Source organism: Tigriopus californicus, chromosome 10, assembly GCF_007210705.1.
Source record: "Tigriopus californicus strain San Diego chromosome 10, Tcal_SD_v2.1, whole genome shotgun sequence".
Classification (NCBI taxonomy): Eukaryota; Metazoa; Arthropoda; class Copepoda; order Harpacticoida; family Harpacticidae; genus Tigriopus; species Tigriopus californicus.
The window spans coordinates 14,088,047-14,102,896 of NC_081449.1; the positions used below are offsets into that span (position 1 = coordinate 14,088,047).

Consider the following 14,850-nt stretch of genomic DNA (forward strand, 5'->3'; position numbering starts at 1 on the left):
TTGGGACGTAGTGTCCAGCTTTGGTATCAGGGTGTGGTTTTTCTCATAATGATGCTTAATTTGGAATATGTTCAACAATATTACAATTGAAACACTTGATAAAATGTTTGGTTAAACTGTTTCATCATTATTCCAAAAAATTGAAGTAATAGCAACAGAAAAGTTATTTGTTACTTGTGCAACTCCTAGTGAAGGTGCAGGAATCAAGTTGAAACCGGAATAAAAATGTCATCAGCATGATTTAGAAGATGCAGCATCCAAAATAAACAAAGTCAGAAACTACATGAATTAAAGATTTATTGTCAAATCTTTCATTTGGTGGCATCATTTAATTTCTTTACCTAGTTTCATTTTATGCAAACCAAATGGTCATTTTTTTCTGGAAGGCTTTGAAAATAATTGAGAATGGAACAAAAAAGCCTTAATAATGTAGAAAATAAGATCATTGAACAAATTAAGTGGAAAACAACCTTTCATTATAATATTGCATTATTTTGTTGTGGTTAGAAAAGCCCCTGAAAAAACTAACCAAAAAAATAATGCGTCCATTGGTTTTATAACAATTTATTTTGGTTGTATTGAGGAACTAAAATTGGATTATAGTTTAATAAAGCAAAAGTATCGTGGATTTGCATTAGTTTGGATTGGGCAAGGCTCGCGGTTTCGGATTTTAATTCAGATGGAGCCGAAATTATGGTTTAAGATTCAGTCAGATTGGAAAATAATTATCTGATTTGAATTACCAAAATTCTACTCTTTGCCAAGCTTTACTACACACATAGTAAGTTCAAGTGTCATAATCACCAACCCATCGACCTTGCAATTCAATTCATCCAATTTTATGCCTTTCAATCATTGATCCCATGCATAGAGTGTTGCCTAAATTTTTCTTAAATCCTGTTCTTCGGAAGTCATTTATGAGCGCAATCTCAATTTCAAGGAGAACGAAACCTCTGCACTCAAAAACCAAAGAAAACGTGTAAAAAAACTTTTAGAACATCCATCTGTTCCCCCAACTTCTATTATCGCTAGTTCAGCACGGACGGAGTGCAGGTCCGATTACTCAATATCAATCCGTAGCCATGGCCAAATTGTCGTCTGTCTCATTGCCAGCCGTCAAAAAGGCTTTCCAAGCGTCTCTGCGCGTGCCCACGCTCAAATCCGCCTCCATCCTACCCCAAACTCAAACGGCGGAAGCTGTTTGGCAACAATCCTGTTTGGCCACGGGCTCCAACGTCTGCTTCACTTCCATCCACGCCCTCCCCGGTCCCGCAGCCTCGGCTCACACGCCCTTTGGTCTAAGCCCTCCCTGGCCTCTCGCGTCTGGGTCATGTTTGGAAGCGAGGTGCGGCCAACGGCGGGTCATCATCCAAAAATGCGCCAATGATGAGAAGAAGGAGGTCTGGATTCTCCGGGTCTTTGATCGAACTCTCTTAGTCCAGAGTCTCAATTTGAGCGATCGCAATCTCCATGGCGATGTCTACTTGGACGCCACCCTTGGTGGGATCACGTTGGATGCCACCGGAGAGCGGGTCGCGTTCATAGCCGAATTGAAAGCACCCGAGGGCAAACCGTTTTTTAAATACGTACCGTCTACGGAGTCCAAGGCGTATCAATTACAAGGGCAGGAGTTTCGCTTCAAGGACGAGTTTGGCGAGCAAATGGTAGGTCAAGGCCGACCGGTGATTGTCTTGGTCGACTTGAAAACTGAAGAGGTCAAATTGTGGGACGAGAGCCTACCCTCGGATTGGTGTCCAGGTCAATTGCAGTTTTATAAGGATGCTTTGATCGGTATGGCAGTTAAGGTGGAACCATTTCGTTTGGGATTAGTGTATTGCTCCAATCGGCCTAGAGTGATTTTTAAGCTGGACCTCAACTCCGGCGGGTATCAAGTTCTCAGTGGTGAGGCTAATATTGGCGCCATGTCGCCTCGCATTTTGAAAAGCCGCGATCTCTTAGTTTGGTTGGAACGGGATCTGGTCACGGCTAATGGAATCTTTCCGGGACCGCATCAGACTTGCATGCGGGTCATGAAGAGAAATTTGTCCGATCCCGAGGCTCTTCCACAAGTTCTCGTGTCCGAGATTGCTGTCCAACCAAGCGAAACTGGATTTTCAGGCGTTTATCAAGATTGTTTTCCACCTCGATGTTTCGCTTTGGACAAGTTTCTCGTGCTGAGCGCGTCACAGCAGAGTGTCATCACCCCGTTGGTGGTGGATTTGGAGACCCAACAGATTCAAGTCCTAAAAGAACACGCCCAAACAACAATTGTGGACGTTCAAGATGATTATGTTTTGGGGTGTCGATCCACTCCCACCTCTGCGCCCACTTTAGTCGCCGGGATTGTTTCTCAAGATGGACAGATTGGCTTCCAACCGCTCTCTCATGAGCGTGATCTCATTCCGAAACTCCCTGCCTCCACCGGTTGGGATTTGATAGAGCTCCAATCTGGGACTGATTCTGTGCCTTTTAATGCCATCTACGTGGGCACAAAATCCGGGGCATCAGGTTCAAATGAGCCTCTGATTGTTTGGCCCCATGGAGGACCACACTCAGATGCATCCTCTATATTTGTCCAACCGAGTTACTTCTTCAACCAACTTGGGTACAACATCCTGTTCGTGAATTATCGTGGTTCGCTGGGATCTGGTCAGACTAGCGTGGAGAGTCTCCTGGGTAAGATTGGCAGACAAGACGTGGATGATTGTATGGTGGCTTTGGATGCTTGCTTATCGAAATATTCCCACCTTGGGCGGGATCGTGTCGTTCTATTGGGCGGATCTCACGGTGGATTCTTGGTGACCCATTTAGCGGGCCAATTTCCGGATCGCTTTCAGGCCGTGGTTGCTCGAAATCCTGTCATTAATGTATCAACGTTGGCCACAGTCTCGGATATCCCCGACTGGTGTTTCAACGAATGTGGACTGCCTTTCAAGTACCAGTCTCCTACGCCCGAGATGTTGAAGAAAATGTACGAAATGTCGCCCATCAGCCACGTCGAGAAGGTTCAGGCTCCGGTTTATCTGATGATTGGATCCAAGGATCTCCGTGTCCCGCCCTCACAAGGTTATGAATACTACCGCAATCTGAAAGCCTTGGGCAAGAACGTGGAGATGAACGTGTACGAGGACAATCATCCCTTGGGCAAAGTGTCCGTTCATGCGAACGTCATGGTCAATGCCACCTTATTCTTCGACCAGCATCTGGATATGAAGCGATAACACTAATTTGCAAGAACGCTCATTGATTACGAACTTGAAATATGATTAAAGTATTTAATTATTTCCGCCGAACATTCTACAAACACACAAGCTTCATTTGTACTCTTTCTAGAGAGGAGGGTTTCTCTTGTCTTTGGAGATTGTGGATAGCTAGGCAGAATTGCGGTCAGAGCGATGTCAACTCGAAACAGAGTTTTGCATTGACAAAAGGTAGTTTCTGCATTCTGATGGTGAGGTACATGGACACTTTTGACGTTCCTCCTTTAGCTCATGGATCACGTCTCTGCAAAAGTCGAGGCTGGAGTGAAGCGCTCTAAGGTGACATGAGAAATGCTCAAAGCCTTCACCGTTTATTTAGCTAACCTGGGAACATTTGCGCTGGGATCGAGAAGACGTTTGCAACTCTCCCACTAAGCCTTAGATGGAAAATTACCGACGAGAATATCGGGATATGGCCATCCATGCATTTCGTCGAGCTCGAAAAACTGCCAACGTTCGCATTTTACTCCGTGTTTTATGGTCAGGCAGTTGGACCCCATGATCTTGTGTTCCAAGCATGGAGGATTCAAACTTTTCACGGCGCTTCCATTTTGTACCAGGTGGGAACCAAGACTCGGCCATCCAGGAATTGATCTTCACCGCTGTGGAATTCGTATCGGACTTGGGCGAGTTCCCTCGTTCCAAAACCATCCGTGATCAAATCCAATACGTGTCCAAACATTTCCGCACCAACGATCTCGTGCTTCCAATTCCTCAAGCTCGAAAAGACTTCTCGAAGGCCAAGCAAGCGTGGGAACTCGGTCAAACCGGCTCCATTCGGGCCATCAACGAAGCCTTACGATTCTGTCCCAGAACCCAGAGTCTCGTGTGTGAATTATATCTGAAGAGAGCCATCATCTCATATCAAGATGGTTACTACGAAAATGCCAAAGAGGACCTAGTAGAGGCCTTACTCGTTCTGGATGCCAAAAATTTCATTTTGGAACCTGAGACTGTGTTTCGTATCCATCACAAATTGGCCCAATGCTGGTCCAAGCTCAAAATATTTTCCCAAGCCGTTCGATCTTTGAGAACAGCCCTGGTTCAACTCGCGGATTGTAATTTCGGCCAAAGTGAGAAAAGCCAATTCGAAAACATGATTCAAGAGAGCATTGACAAGTTATCCAAGAAAACCGATAGCAAAAGGAAAGTATCCCCTCGTGAAGGTCTTTCACTGTCCGATCCGAAACCTGACAACCCTTGTTTGTCCCAAGCTATCGCAATTGTCAATAGTTCACATAAGGGTCGTTTTGCCATAGCTGACCGCAAGATTAATTGCGGAGAGGTAATCGTGATTGATGAGCCTGTCGTTTCTTTGATGAACCCGGACGACGAAAAACTCATGGATGACCTGTGCGCCCATTGTCTGCGACAATGTTCCAACTTTCAGCACCCTTGTCCCCGTTGTAGTACAACGGCTTTTTGTAGTCTAGAATGCCGATCCCAATCCCAACTCGTGCACGGCTTTGAATGTAAAGTGAATCTGAACCAAATCAGATTGGAAAACACGAGCGATTCGTTCCGCGTGTTCCTTACCTGGAAGGCAGTCATTCAAATCGGTTTGGAAGAGTTCAAAAGGCTGTATCGAAAAGTGGGGAGAGATCTAAACGAGCCCGAAAATGATCAAGAGCGCATGTTTCAAATGATGACCCACGAAAGAGAACGACACATTGAGGCTCATATCAAGTACATCATCGTTGCTTTGTACTTGCACAAACTCCTTGAAAAAGCAGGTGTGTGCACCTCGGATAGGTTGGATTGGGAGCTAGTGGAGGCTATTCACCATCTGCTACAAGTCCAGGATGTGAACACTCATCCCATTCTCGGTTTATGCGACGAAGGAGGCCGAAGCTCCGAAGTGGGACTCGCCAAGGTTGGGAACGCGATCAATGTCAACATTGGATCCTTTATTAACCATTCATGTAATCCCAACACATGCCGGATTAATTTCGGGCGGAAATCCGTGCTAGTGGCCACCAGAACTATTCCAACAGGACAAGAGATCTCGGACATTTACAGTATGCATTACAGTGAAATTGGAAGGCAGGAAAGGAGGAATTGGTTGAAGAGCATGTTCTTCTTCGAGTGCTCTTGTGAAGCATGTGAGGGCCATTGGCCCACCTACGAGGAATTGGACACAAATGGGATAGAACCCAACGTAATGGAGGATTTGAAACAAGTGGAATCCGGAATATTTCACGCCCTGAAGAGGCAAGATTTTGACACTGCCTTCCAGCTTCATGTTAAAGATGTTCACATTTTGGAAAAGGCGGTTAGAGAGCCCAATCGAATCTATATTTCTGTGCGCAATAGTCTCCAGTTCTGTTTGTGGAAGAAATATGGACATTTCTGAAGTTCTTCAATTATATCGGAAAATTCAGCCCGATTTTGAAGACAGATACTGTAGATATGAAAAAAAAAATTACCCATGTTCAGGATATCTACCAACAAGATGGAAGTCCTAATTTTGGATGTTGATCATTTCTTTCCATCCTAATTTTTGGGGTTGATGATCATTTCTTTCCAGCCCATAATATTTAGTCCTTTAGAAAGAGGATTCGTCATATAATGTATGTACTCGTATTCGTCAAATACAAAAGTCAGGTAAAATTATTAACATATGTGCTTTTATTGCAAAATATTTTGTTTTTCAAGCATCATATTGTGTTTTCGACACAAATATTGACTCACAACGTTGATTTCCTCTCTTTTAATGAGACTTGAAGAGATTGTTTTTTTGTGTGTGTAAAATATTACTTGAGCATGCATTTCATGCATTAATCAATTAGTCTTGGCTCAACTGCCACATGCAATTGTCTCAATTTACCTAGAAAAATAAATGTTGATCCCACCAATGAGCAATGATTGCCTTAAGGCCGGTGGTGATTTTTGGCCTTGGTCTTCGCCAACAACTTTCTTGCTCTGCTGTAGCGATATCCTGTGTATCCACCTAAAATAAAACAAAAACATGAACTGCCCGTAATCTCATGCACCTAAAAACAGATCCATGATATCTACTCACCATTGACAATGACATAATTTAGCATCGTTTTCCAGTTCGGGTCCGTGGAGAGTAAGGCTGGATCTCCAATGAGAATCAACCGTTCCTTGGCTCGAGTCACAGCCACATTGAATCGTTTTGCATTGTTAAGGAACCCCAAACTAGCCCGATTGGTTTCGTCGGAATCAAGGCCGAGATTCGATCGAACGGTCGAGACGATGATCACAGGTCTTTCCTGACCCTGATACTCCTCTGTGGACCCAATCATGATCTTAGTAGAGCCCAAGCGTTCTTGAAGGAGCCGAACTTGTGCTCGATATGGGCTGATAATGCCAATTTCTGCCTCAGAAAAAGAGCCTCTGAGGAGAGAGACGTACCTCAGTGCAACCTCGAGCTCGGCTCGGTTGAAGAGGGAGCACGACTTTTCACCGCGAGAGTGTACGTTCCTGACTCCACAAAACGTGATGGGAAAACGGAGATTGGGCCGAGCGTTGATGGGTGAACAAGCCAGCAATTCACCGTCGTAGAAAAGAGACGAAGAGACGCTCAGGAGCTGAGCATGAGATCGGTAGTTCTTCAATAGCTTGGTGATCATATGGCCGTCGTACGTCTTGGTGATGAGGCATTTCTGATATCTGGGATTGGTTTTGATCAACCGCTCCATCAAAGACATTTCAAATCCAAATGCTTGAGCTATTCCGGATTTCACCACCGGTCCAAGTTGGTAAGGGTCGCCAGAGAGCACCACGCGACTTTTGAATGTCAGTTTGTCGACCGTGGCAAACAGATATTCGGATTCAGTGGCTTGGCCCGCCTCGTCAATAAAGACATGAGTGAAATTGGTGTTCGTGATGAGACTAGCTGACGACAGGGTGGTTACAATAATGTCTTTGTCAGGCACGTCGAGCCGCCATTGCACTCCATACTCCGTGATTCGTTTGAGGATCTTAGGAAGCTTGTCTTCCAATCTCGAGATTGACATGCCTCTCATTATCGAGTTTTGAGGGATGTTCTCTAGTAGTCGAATAGCCAGGAGATTTGCTGCAGCATTGCTGGGAGCACACACCAATATTTTGGCTTTCCCAAACCGTCGAAAGACTTGAGAAATGGCTTCCACAACGGTCACGGTTTTTCCGGTGCCTGGCGGTCCGAACAAGATATAAGGATGAATCCCACTCGTCCCATTTAAAATTCCCGACACCTAAACGGATAAAATTGATTAAAAAAAAAAAGTCCCTAGCCAGATGTTTTGTGAATGTGTAATACACCAATAGTATTAAGGCCTTACCGCTCGAAGTTGCTCCGCATTGTCGCCGATATTTGCATTAAAGAGATCAGCTTTGGTCAGCTTGATCGTCACCTGGCCTCCATTGTTGCTAATCACACCAGGGGCAACACCCTTTCCAGGATGTGGAAAGATTCTCAACTGGTCCAAAAGAGTTAACCTATTCAGACAAGTATGGCCATTTTCAAAATTGAGCCGGTTCAATACGAATTGGACCTTCTGGCACAAGCGATACTTTTTCATGGACGCGTTAAGCTTTGGTTTCTTGAAGAACAAGCGGTTGCCTTCTACTGATGATACAGTTAGTCTGACCACGGATGTGCTATCAAATCTGACATCAATCTTGTCGAAAGGCCTCACTCTCGGCATGTTATCTTCCACCCCTTCCAAATACATGCTAGGGACCACTTGGTTACGATTGGGAGGGGTCGCCCATACAATCGGCACATTGAATTGGCTGCATTTGTTCAAGTCGCTCTCCACAGCATATTCCTCGGCAAAAAGAACCAAATGAAGAAATCGCTTATGGTTTGTGGCATTCAGTCCCTCCTTCAAAAACGCTTTGAGCTCTTTCAAATGGTCGCGTTGAGTGTCGGTGGTCAAGGGCCCGAATTTTAACTTGGCTTCGAAGAACTGGACAAGATACGAAGGGTAAGTTTTGGGCTGATCGTCTATGGTTAAAATGGGCAATTGGACTTTTTCACGCTTGGTCAAAGAACTGCCTGTGATCAATCTCAGAGAAGTTTTAAGTTGGGATCCTGCATTTTCCATCTTGGATGAGGATGCAGTCGTGGAGCACGAACTCATGGAGTAATAGTCCTCGTCAGGAGATGGTAAAAGGTCCATAACTTGAGTTAGATAAGAAATATAAAAAGAAGATAAATGCTTTTTATCGGATTGTATAATTATTCACGTGAAGTAGCTGAATTTCAATCCAACGCGAGCAAGATCGAAATTAGAGCCAGGCATAAATGACCAGCTGAGATGAACTGAACAGAATCACAGCTACCTAGTTCCATTAGCGTGATGGAATTCAGCTTAGAAAGCTCAGAAAACAGAAGCTGTGCTTGTCCAGGAAATCGCGACTCACTCGCATTCATCAAAGATGAGAGGCCAAGAGAATGAGTGTAGGAGGATTGATGGCAGAAGACGGGGAGGGAGATTTTGGCTAGTCGGGCGGACTCGTTTTCAGAGCGAATAGGTTACAGCTAGTAATGGCTGAAAGGGTATGGTTTCTAATTGTAGAGGCGCTGCTTTCAATTGGCTGGGGGTGCACTCTTCCAGTCACCGATTCAGCTGCAGTAAAGAAACCACAACACAAACTTTTTACACTTTTTATGTTTCTTGTTCTATGGTCGAAGGTTGGGTAGGTGGTGGGCAGGCTGGCCAGGTTTTCTTCAGCCAGTGATGCTAGCTCGTGCAAAATCGATGCGATAGAAAAAATTCGAATTGGAATTCGAAATGCTAGAACAATGCTACTTTTTTAAGAAAAGCATATTATTCATGGTGGTCATAAAGGATTTCAGTTTCTTAATTCAATTATATTTGACACTCTTTGACAGGGTATGTTCAGGCAATACTTTGAAAATTATACTTTTAGAAAAAAAAGCAAAATCTAAAACACAAAAATCTAGAGAGAAACTTCTCAGTAAATATTGATGCAGTTGTGTTTATGATATTATTCTAATTTTGAACCCTGAGACTTAGTAGAGGATACAAAAAGTGACAAGTTTTATTTAATCTATTTTCAGGATTTGAACAAGGTTTTCTTACACACAATTGTAATTGTTCTTTTTGCCAAGAAATGTTCTTCTTGGGTGAGATTAGGTCATGAATATAAGATAAATTGTTTTTTTTTTTCGTTCATCGTACTTCAAAGCGGACATTAGCAAGAGCAGCAATACGTTTCTTTATCCATAGAGCTCAATTGTTGCCCATGTCTCCTATTTTGATTTTTTCTTGCTATTTTTGAATCTGGTAATTTGGTTTACCTCAAATGTTTGGGGGGAAAACAACAAAACTAACCAAAATGTCTATACTTATTTGAATATTATAATGAAATTTATCCATACTTACATTTGCTTAAGAATTGGTACTTCGTCCTTTTGACTGACCATTTCAATCATTTTTTTTTATTTGTGTTAGCCTTTTTTTAGATTTCAAATCAGATGAACTTGCAATTCATTCAATGTTTATGTTATGCACAGTAAACAAGATCATAAGTATAATGAACATATGGAAAACTGAGGAATGAAATTTTAAAAAAACCACCGATGGGCACTATCATGATGAAGATATTTCGCTTTCCAAAAAGGTCCTTTATTTTGCCTTATGTTTCTGGTGCGACTTTCCGGGCCTTGAATTCCGAAAAAAATGTCTACCAACTCGATCTCATCAGAAACGAGCGCGTGGCATCGACGTCTCTCCCGGGCAATCCGTACCCGTTTCACTGGAGACCGCGTCGGGCTCGCTCTGACGGATATCAGGGCCCTCGTGATAATTCGTGGACTGTATTTCCCTCCCTTTTGGTCTCTTGGGTTGAACAAATTTTGCACACCTTATTCTTCTTCCTTCATAACCATAATGGCGTCTTTATTTCTCTCTTTGCTCTTACTTAACTCGTTTTTTCCAGCTTTTTCTTTTCAGGGTGTCCAACTGGACATAGAACTGGCCTGATTATATCAAACAAAGGTGACCATATCATAAGGGGCGAGAAACAATCAATCATGAAGAGATTTCCGTCTCAACANCAAAGGTGACCATATCATAAGGGGCGAGAAACAATCAATCATGAAGAGATTTCCGTCTCAACATCCTCCCCCTCTTTCTCGTCCCCACATTCAGACTGTCTGAGTAGACACAACTTCGTGATCGGGCGGACCATTTCCCCTTCTGGTAACTTAACTTTGGCAGCTCGGACATTTCCATCTGATGACGGGAACACTTCACGAATTGTTCCGACTTTCCATCTAGCCCGGTTTGACATGGGATCCACCACTAGCACAACGTCCCCGATTTTCAAGTTTCGATTTCTTGATCGCCATTTTCCTCGGGCAAGGAGGGTGGGTAGGAACTCCTTGTTCCATCGGTCCCAGACCTCATCGATAAGACGTTCCAAATAATGATAGTGACGTCTCGGAGTCATCACCGCGTAATCTCTGGCCGGGATTGTTGAGTTTGGACGGAGCAACAAAAAATGGTTGGGAGTTAAGGCACATGGTTCGTTAGGATCTCCCGATTCATACACCAATGGCCGCGAATTGAGGAGGTTTGAGACCTCCGCAAAGAGGAGTCGCATCTCATCCTCCCTCAATTGTCGATGACTCTTGTTCTCCTTGTCCAAAATCGCTTTCATGGCCGTTTTTACAGATCGCACTAAGGCCTCATGGGCTCCCCCCCAATGGGGCGCTCCTGGTGGTTGGAGTGACCATGTGATCCCGGTTTCTTCCTGACAGATGATCTTTCGTGCGGCAATGAAATTGGTCCCATTGTCAGAGTATAACGTTCTTGGACGGCCTCTCAAAGTCTCGAACATTCTGAAGGCCACCAGAAAATCTTCCCCACTAAGACCACGGGCCAACTCCAAATGAATTGCACGCGTCGTTCGACAAGTGAACAGTGCACCCCATCGCTTCTCCGTCTTGTTTCTCCCGACCAAGATAGAATAAGGCCCAAAATAGTCCACTGAAGTGTTGAAGAAAGGTGGCGATGGACAATCCATTCGTTCGATTGGTAAATTCGCCATCAACTGCTCTAACGGTTTGGCGGCTCTTTTCACACAAAATTCACATCTTCTCTGGCATCGTTTTACGGCTTCACGACCTCTCAGCACATGATATTGTTGACGAACAATTGACAACCCGTGGTTTGTCCCTGGATGATTGTTGTTGACATGGATATCATCCAAGATCCAATCTGTCAATGGGTGTTTTGGATCTAACACCAAAGGATGGCGATGTTCATAGGCAGTTCTGGCCTTATCCAATCGTCCTCCCGCCCGTAGACAGCCTTGATCATCCAAGAACGGAGTGAGGTTCGCCAAACGGGACGTTTTCTTCAAGTCATCTCCTCTTCGAATTTGATCCACATCTTGAGGGAAACTCTCAAACTGAGACTGGCGGATCAAATGGATCAAAATCCCACTTTCACCTTGCTCGTCAGTATCATTCTCTTCCGGTTGCTCCTGGAGGTCCGACCTTTTTTTTTCTATGGCTTCCCTGGTTGATCTCATTCCATTCCACCATGGATTGATGTCTTGACCAACAATCACGTTGTAAATTTGAAATTTGGTCCGAACTTCTTCCAAATTCTTCTCCACGCGAATTTCCTTGGGCCATGCTCCTTCAGGTTGGGACAAGAACTCGGGTCCATGGATCCATAAGTTTGGCACGACATCAGGACCAATCTCCGACCTTGTCGCGAGATCTGCAGGATTCTTCTTTCCTGGCACATGCCTCCATTCGGCAGGGTTAGTCAACGTCTGAATTTCTCCCACCCTGTTGGATACAAAGGGTTTGAAGAACGATGCGGTTCCTTGTAGCCACCCGCGTACCGCCATTGAGTCCGTCCAGAAAATTCTTCTCTCGACCTTGTCTCGAAGCATTTCCCCAATTGTTGAGGCCAGGCGGGCTCCCAACAATGCAGCATTGAGTTCCAACTTGGCTACCGAGATGGGTTTCGTGGGAGCCAGCCGAGTCCTTGCCATCACCAGAGTGACCATGACCCCACCATCAGCTTGCATATGGCGAAGATACGTGATAGCTGAAAAGGCTTCCTCACTGGCGTCACAGAACGTGTGCATTTGCGTATTGGTAACATGGTTTGGAACCAAGCATCTGCCAAATCGGACTTTTGACAACTCCGTTGCTGAAGCTAACCACTTTTTCCACCAGGATTCCTCCCCAGAACTCACCGGATCGTCCCAGTCCAGCTTCAATCTTGAAAGGTGTTGGATTCTTATCTTTCCTTTTACCGTGAACGGCGCTCCCAATCCCAACGGATCGAATATTCCCGCGACTTTACCGAGAAGGCCCCTTCTTGTGAATTGGGGCTCTCCTTTTAAGCTCTTTAAGGTGAATGAGAGGGTATCACTGAACAGGTCCCATTTCATCCCTAGAATTTTTCCATCATTTCCGGCAAGTTCCACGTGTTCAATGTCTTCGTCACACATTGCTATCTGGACCGCACGGGCGTTTGAAGCCCATTTTGTAAGGTGGAAACTCCCGTTTTTCAAAGTCCGACTGACCAACATATTGGTCTTGATTGCTTCCTCCATGGTGCGATGACTGTTCAGATAGTCATCCATATAGAACCGACTCTTCACTAGGTCGAGAACTTCTGGACTTCCAAACTCTTCCGCTGTTCTCCAGAGCACATGGATGGCTTGGCATGGTGAGGGAGCATCGCCGAACACCACCCCGGTCATCTCGAATAATTCGGGTTCTTCATCCCCCTCGCTCCACAGAAATCGATGGAAGCGAGCGTCTTCCTTCCTCAGACTCACTTGACTGTACATGGCCTCAATGTCAGAAGTGCAGGCTACTTCGTACTCTCTGAAGCCGGTGAGGAGTCGTGCTAAATCATTTTGAAGAGGGGGCCCGGTGAAGAGACAATCATTGAGGGACTTGCCGAAATACTTGGCCGCCGAATCAAAGACTACCCTTAACTTTCTCATACTCGGGTCCTTGTAGACGCCATGATGTGGGATCCACCTTTGACAAGGATGATCAATTTCGTCTTGTTCGGTAATCTTGATGGCAAATCCCTTCTCGATGTATTTCCCAATGGCCTTGGAATAATCCTCAGCAAAATCTTGATTAAGGGCCATCTTCTTCTTCAAGGCAAGAAACCGCTTTCTTGCCATAACGGGATCATTCCTTGGTCTCAATTCATCCTTCCAAGGTAATTCTACCTCGTAACCCGGAGAATTCAATCGCTTCTTGGTCCCATCCTCGATCATCTTCATGGCGTAGGTGTCCTCTATGGACCAAACCCGACATTGTTCCAAGTGACCTTCGGCTCCGAAACTCTCGGACGAGAAGAAAGCCTTTACCATCCTCTCAAGTGAGATGTCCGCTTCATGAAGAAAATTGATTGATCGATCCAAATTCACACCCTGACCGACTATGCTGACCGGGATCCGCCCCCGGACCACCCATCCCAATTTGCATTTGATAGCGTAAGGTTCATCTTCCGCTCCCTTCCTTACTTCCATAGGGACCAAAAGGTCTGAATGGTCTAAGCCAATCAGAATGTCGACGTTCTCTCCACACTCGTTCAATGGGAGGTCCTCAAGATGAGCTATACTTCCTCGAACGTTTTTCCAAGAAAACGGTCTCAATGTAGGGCAAACCCGAGGAAGGACCATGGCTTCAAGATGAGATTCCTTTCCCCCACCCAATGCGACGATCTCGAACCCGACTGACCCCAGAAGTTGATCCACTTGTTTGGAAACGAGATTTAGCTTGACCCTTCTTTTGGTAGGTTTTTGTATCCCCAATTTAGTCACCAGTGACTCGCTGACAAGTGAGGTGTCCGAGCCTTTGTCTACCAATGCATTGGCCACAACCTCTTTCCCGCGGTAGATGCATCGAACAGGGAGGACTCCGAGACATCCAGCTCGTTGTATGGAGTTCAATTGAATTTCTCCCCCATTAGTCGGTAGCGCAGTGTTATCATCTCTTGGTCTTGCTTGATGCAACCACGAATGGTGTCTTCCTTGGCAATCATCTTTGCGACATCTCCAATCTTCCTTGTGTGAACACTCCGCAATTCGGTGTCCCTTTTCGAGGCAGAGATAACAAACATAAACGAAACCTCTGTACCCATTCTCTTCTCTTGGCGACGGATGCTTGCTTGAACAGCGCACAAGCTTTCTCCTTATGTCGGCCACGGCAAATTTGACATAATTCCGATTCTGTGAGGGCTTGCACTCCATTAATCTGGGCTCTGATTCGACCTCGGACTCTTCCATAAGCTTCAGGCTTGAAATACCGATCTCTTCTGGCTCTGTCCATGGACCATTCTCCAAAACTTCTAATCCTCTCAGACGGTTCGAGACCCCTGGCGAAATTATCCCAATGGAAAAAATGTTCTCGGTCCATTTTGCGTTCCAACTGATCCATCAAAACATTGAGGAGTCCATCTCCGGTAATACTTTACAAGAGGTAACTCAGGGACGGTGAGCAACTGTGACCATGAGGAAAAGTGAAAAAGGCACCAAAAGTGCGCCCATAACGAGTTGATTACAGAAAGAAAGGAACATTTAATCCAATCTAACTTAAACAAACTTCAAAAAACTAACT

General features: G+C 45.0%; 4 protein-coding genes across 6 annotated transcripts; 2 read left to right on the plus strand and 2 right to left on the minus strand.

Annotated features, from left to right (window-relative positions):
- The first annotated feature begins 926 nt into the window (after window positions 1-926).
- LOC131887904 (acylamino-acid-releasing enzyme-like) lies at window positions 927-3,293 on the plus strand. The gene has a single exon (XM_059236636.1). The coding sequence runs from the start codon at window positions 1,083-1,085 to the stop codon at window positions 3,219-3,221; it is 2,139 nt and encodes a 712-aa protein (XP_059092619.1). The 5' UTR covers window positions 927-1,082; the 3' UTR covers window positions 3,222-3,293.
- Window positions 3,294-3,388: 95 nt separating this feature from the next.
- LOC131887905 (SET and MYND domain-containing protein 4-like) lies at window positions 3,389-5,877 on the plus strand. Its single transcript, XM_059236637.1, has one exon. The coding sequence runs from the start codon at window positions 3,778-3,780 to the stop codon at window positions 5,611-5,613; it is 1,836 nt and encodes a 611-aa protein (XP_059092620.1). The 5' UTR covers window positions 3,389-3,777; the 3' UTR covers window positions 5,614-5,877.
- On the minus strand, window positions 5,866-10,152 carry LOC131887903 (putative helicase MOV-10). 3 transcript variants are annotated; one of them, XM_059236635.1, is made up of 4 exons: window positions 10,104-10,152; window positions 7,550-8,394; window positions 6,283-7,462; window positions 5,866-6,210 (listed from the first exon to the last, which is right to left on the minus strand). In XM_059236635.1, exons 2-4 carry the CDS (start codon window positions 8,390-8,392, stop codon window positions 6,131-6,133), a joined length of 2,103 nt encoding a protein of 700 aa, XP_059092618.1. In that variant the 5' UTR covers window positions 8,393-8,394; window positions 10,104-10,152; the 3' UTR covers window positions 5,866-6,130. The 3 variants fall into 3 exon arrangements, with proteins under 3 accessions (XP_059092618.1, XP_059092616.1, XP_059092617.1); XM_059236633.1 differs by lacking the exon at window positions 10,104-10,152 and adding an exon at window positions 8,556-8,671; XM_059236634.1 differs by lacking the exon at window positions 10,104-10,152 and adding an exon at window positions 8,637-8,661.
- Window positions 10,153-10,334: 182 nt separating this feature from the next.
- LOC131887616 (uncharacterized) lies at window positions 10,335-13,601 on the minus strand. The gene has a single exon (XM_059236247.1). It carries the CDS (start codon window positions 13,599-13,601, stop codon window positions 10,335-10,337), a length of 3,267 nt encoding a protein of 1,088 aa, XP_059092230.1.
- Window positions 13,602-14,850: the final 1,249 nt, after the last annotated feature.

What these genes read in the sequence shown, in the direction of transcription:
- LOC131887903 (XM_059236633.1), bottom strand. Translation starts at nt 8,646, where the DNA reads ATGAATGCGAGTGAGTCGCGATTTCCTGGACAAGCACAGCTTCTGTTT. An exon ending in CATCACGCTAATGGAACTAG is followed by an intron (nt 8,395 to 8,555) that starts GTAGCTGTGATT and finishes ATCTAACTCAAG; the next exon opens with TTATGGACCTTTTACCATCT. An exon ending in ATGCGGAGCAACTTCGAGCG is followed by an intron (nt 7,463 to 7,549) that starts GTAAGGCCTTAA and finishes TTATCCGTTTAG; the next exon opens with GTGTCGGGAATTTTAAATGG.
- LOC131887904 (XM_059236636.1), top strand. Translation starts at nt 1,083, where the DNA reads ATGGCCAAATTGTCGTCTGTCTCATTGCCAGCCGTCAAAAAGGCTTTC.
- LOC131887905 (XM_059236637.1), top strand. Translation starts at nt 3,778, where the DNA reads ATGGAGGATTCAAACTTTTCACGGCGCTTCCATTTTGTACCAGGTGGG.
- LOC131887616 (XM_059236247.1), bottom strand. Translation starts at nt 13,601, where the DNA reads ATGGTAAAGGCTTTCTTCTCGTCCGAGAGTTTCGGAGCCGAAGGTCAC.